Genomic DNA, 4,399 nt, shown 5'->3' on the forward strand with positions numbered 1-4,399 from the left:
AAAAAACCCACAACACACACACCCGGGGGGAAAAGGGAAAAAGATGGAGTTTGGGAAATATGGGGTTTTGGGGGAATAGTGGGGGATAAATGGGGGGGGTGGGGTTAATGGGGTGGAAATATGGGGGATTTGGGTGGGAATATGGGGGGGTGGAATATGGGGGGGATAATGGGGGATTTTTGGGGTGGAAATATGGGGGGGATATATGGGGGCAAATATGGGGGATTTGGGGGGGATATGGGTGGATATGGGTGGATGTTGGGGTGGGTAAGGGGTAGGAAATATGGGGGTTGGGGTGGATATGGGGGTTTTGGGGTGGGATATGGGGTGGATATGGGGGATATGGGGGATTTGGGGTGGGATATGGGGTGGATATGGGGGTTTATATGGGGGATATGGGGTGGGATAATGGGGTGGATATGGGGGATATGGGGTGGATATGGGGTTGGATATGGGGGATTTGGGGTGGAATATGGTGGATATGGGGTGATACTGGGGGTTTTGGGGGGGGATATGGGGTGGATATGGGGGATATGGGGTGGGATATGGGTGGGATATGGGGGATTTTGGGGTGTGGATATGAGGTGGATATTGGGGGAATCATGGGGGCATTTGCTGGTGGGACCATTATGGGGGTGGAGTTGGTGATATGGATGATATGGGAGTGATATGGGGTGGGATTTGGGGGTGTGATATGGGGGATTATTGGGCGGATTTGGGGTGGGATGATGGCGTTGGATATGGGGGATAGTGAGGGTGGATAATGGGGGGGGAAAAATTAAAAAGAAAAAATGGGGAATTTGGGGGGATATTGGGGTGGATATGGGGGATATGGGGGAATTTGGGGGGGATCTGGGGTGGGATTATGGGGGAAATGATTGGAGGTGGATACTGGGTGTGGATATGGGGGCATATGAGGGTGGGATAAATGGGTGTGGGATATGGGGGATGATGGGGGTAGGGATATGGGGTGGATAATGGGGATTTGGGGTGGGATATGGGGTAGGAATATGGGGATATTGGGGATTTGGGGTGGGAAATAATGAGGGTGGATAATGGGATAATGGGGGATTTGGGTGGGAGTATGGGGTGGATATGTGGGGATATGGGTGGATATGGGGATTTTGGGATTTGGGGGGAATATGGGTGGATTTATGGGGGATTTGGGGGGAATTATGGGGTGGATATGGGGGATAGTGTGGGGATTTGGGGTGGGGTAAGGGGTGATATGGGGAGTATGGGGTGGATATGGGGTGGATAGTGGGATATGGGGTGGATTTGGGGTAGGTAAGGGGGTGGATATGGGGGTCTTGGGGTGGATAGTGGGGGATCTTGGGGTGGGATAGTGGGGTTGGAGTATGTGGGGATAGTGGGGGATTTGGGAGTGGATATGGGGTGGGATATGGGGTGGATATGGGGGATATGGGTGAGTGGGATATGGGGTGGATATGGGGGATTTTGTTGGGGATATCGTGGGGTGGATAATGGGGGAATAATTGGGGTGATTTATGAGGGTGGACTATGGGGGATATGGGGTGGGATTTTGGGGGTGGGAAATATGGGGTGGATTATGGGGGATGAATGGGGGTATTTGGGGTGGGATATGTGGGGGTTAAGGGGTGGAATAAGGAGTGGTGGGCGTGATATGGGGGATTGGGGTGGAATATGGGGTTGGATATGGGGGATGATGGGGTGGGATTATGGGGATATAGGGGGATAATTGGGGATTTTATTGGTGGGATAGGGTGATATGGGGGATGATGGGGGGATTGAGGTTTGGGTTAATTGTGGGTGGATTTATGGGGGAATATTGGGTGTGGATTTTTGTTATTTGGGGCTGATTTTTAATTGGGGGATTGATTTGGGGGGGATTTTATGGGGTGGATATGGGGAATAGGGGGAATTTGGGGGGATACTTGGGGTGGATATGGAAGGTATATGGGGAGGTATATGGGGGTAAAGGGGTATTTAAGGGGATATAATGGGGGAGCTTGGGGTGGTTAAGGGGTGGATATGGGGGGATATGGGGTAGGATATGGGTGGATATGGGGGATATGGGGTGTATTTGGGTGGATAATGGGGGAATATTTGGGGGATATAGGGGTGGATATGGGGATAATTGGGGGATTTGGGGTGGATCATGGGTTGATGAAATGGGGGACTTGGGGTGGTTAAGGGGTGGATATGGGGATATGGGGTGGATATGGGGGAATGGGGGATAGTGGGGGAATTTGGGGTGGTAAGGGGTATAGTGCCCCATAGCCTGCCCCATAGCAACCCCATAGCCTGCCCCATAGCCTGCCCCATAGCAACCCCATAGTGCCCCATAGTGCCCCATAGCCTGCCCCATAGCAACCCCATAGCCTGCCCCATAGCCTGCCCCATAGCAACCCCATAGTGCCCCATAGTGCCCCATAGCGACCCATAGCGCCCCATAGCAACCCCATAGTGCCCCATAGCCTGCCCCATAGCGCCCCATAGCGCCCCATAGAGCCCCATAGCGCCCCATTGCAACCCCATAGCGCCCCATAGCAACCCCATAGCGCCCCATAGTGCCCCATAGCGCCCCATAGCGCCCCATAGTGCCCCATAGTGCCCCATAGCGCCCCATAGCGCCCCATAGCGCCCCATAGTGCCCCATAGCGCCCCATAGCGCCCCATAGCGCCCCATAACAACCCCATAGCCTGCCCCATAGTGCCCCATAGTGCCCCATAGCAACCCCATAGCGCCCCATAGCCTGCCCCATAGCAACCCCATAGCGTGCCATAGCGCCCCATAGTGCCCCATAGTGCCCCATTGCAACCCCATAGCGCCCCATAGCGCCCCATTGCAACCCCATAGCGCCCCATAGCGCCCCATAGCCTGCCCCATAGCAACCCCATAGTGCCCCATAGTGCCCCATAGCAACCCCATAGCCTGCCCCATAGCAACCCCATAGCCTGCCCCATAGTGCCCCATAGCCTGCCCCATAGCGCCCCATTGCAACCCCATAGCGCCCCATTGCAGCCCCATAGCGCCCCATAGCGCCCCATAGCGCCCCATAGTCTGCCCCATAGCCTGCCCCATAGCCTGCCCCATAGCGCCCCATAGCCTGCCCCATAGCCTGCACCATAGCAACCCCATAGCCTGCCTCATAGCCTGCCCCATAGCAACCCCATAGCAACCCCATAGCCTGCCCCATAGCAACCCCATAGTGCCCCATAGTGCCCCATAGCCTGCCCCATAGCGCCCCATAGCCTGCCCCATAGTGCCCCATAGCAACCCCATAGCGCCCCATATCAACCCCATATCCTGCCCCATATCCACCCCATATCCCACCCCACATCCCCCCCCACTTATGGGGCACCCCCTTACTTGGCGGTGATGGCCACCCTAAAATCCTCCTGTCTATCGATATAAAGGAACTTCTCCTGTGGGTCCAGAGTCACCTCGAAGCTGGGCAGCACTATATGGGATCCCATATGGGGTCAGGGTATGGAGATATGGGGTGGAGATGGGGTTATAGGGTCGGGATATGAGGTTATAGGGTCGGGATATGGGGTGGAGATGGGGTTATAGGGGTGAATATGGGGTTATGGGATATGGGGTGGAGATATGGGGTGGATATGGGGTTATAGGGTCGGGATATGGGGTGGTGATAGGGTTATAGGGGTGAATATGGGGTTATGGGATATGGGGTGGAGATATGGGGTGGATATGGGGTTATAGGGTCGGGATATGGGGTTATAGGGTCGGGATATGGGGTGGAGATGGGGTTATAGGGTCGGGATATGGGGTTATAGGGTCGGGATATGGGGTGGAGATGGGGTTATAGGGGTGAGATATGGGATTATGGGATATGGGGTGGAGATATGGGGTGGATATGGGGTTATAGGGGTGAGATATGGGGTTATAGGGATGGGATATGGGGTTATAGGATATGGGGTGGAGATATAGGGTGGACATGGGGTTATGGGATATGGGGCGGAGATATGGGGTGGATATGGGGTGAATATGGGGTGAATATGGGGTTATGGGATATGGGGTGGAGATATGGGGTGGATATAGGGTTATAGAGGTGAGATATGGGGTTATAGGGTCGGGATATGGGGTGGAGATAGAGTTATAGGGGTGAATATGGGGTTATGGGATATGGGGTGGAGATATAGGGCCGGGATATAGGGTTACGGGATATGGGGTGGAGATATGGGGTGGATATGGGGTTATAGGGGTGAGATATGGGGTTATAGGGGTGAGATATGGGGTTATAGGGATGGAATATGGGGTGTATATGGGGTGGAGATATGGGGTGAGATATGGGGTGAGATATGGGGTTATGGGATATGGGGTGGAGATATAGGGCCGGGATATAGGGTTATGGGATATGGGGTGGAGATATGGGGTGGATATGGGGTTATA

The 4,399-nt window shown here is 54.2% G+C and overlaps 1 protein-coding gene across 1 annotated transcript in view; it reads right to left on the reverse strand.

Moving 5' to 3' along the window:
- Positions 1–3,351: 3,351 nt before the first annotated feature.
- Positions 3,352–4,399, reverse strand: part of LOC107307559 (complement C3) — a 6,963-nt gene continuing 5,915 nt past the window's right edge. Inside the window, exon 4 of the mRNA XM_015851073.1 lies at positions 3,352–3,446. Coding sequence (XP_015706559.1) covers positions 3,352–3,446 — 95 coding nt within the window. The remainder of the gene's footprint in view (positions 3,447–4,399) is intronic.

Source organism: Coturnix japonica, unplaced genomic scaffold (genome assembly GCF_001577835.2).
Source record: "Coturnix japonica isolate 7356 unplaced genomic scaffold, Coturnix japonica 2.1 chrUnrandom673, whole genome shotgun sequence".
In the NCBI taxonomy this organism is placed as follows: Eukaryota; Metazoa; Chordata; class Aves; order Galliformes; family Phasianidae; genus Coturnix; species Coturnix japonica.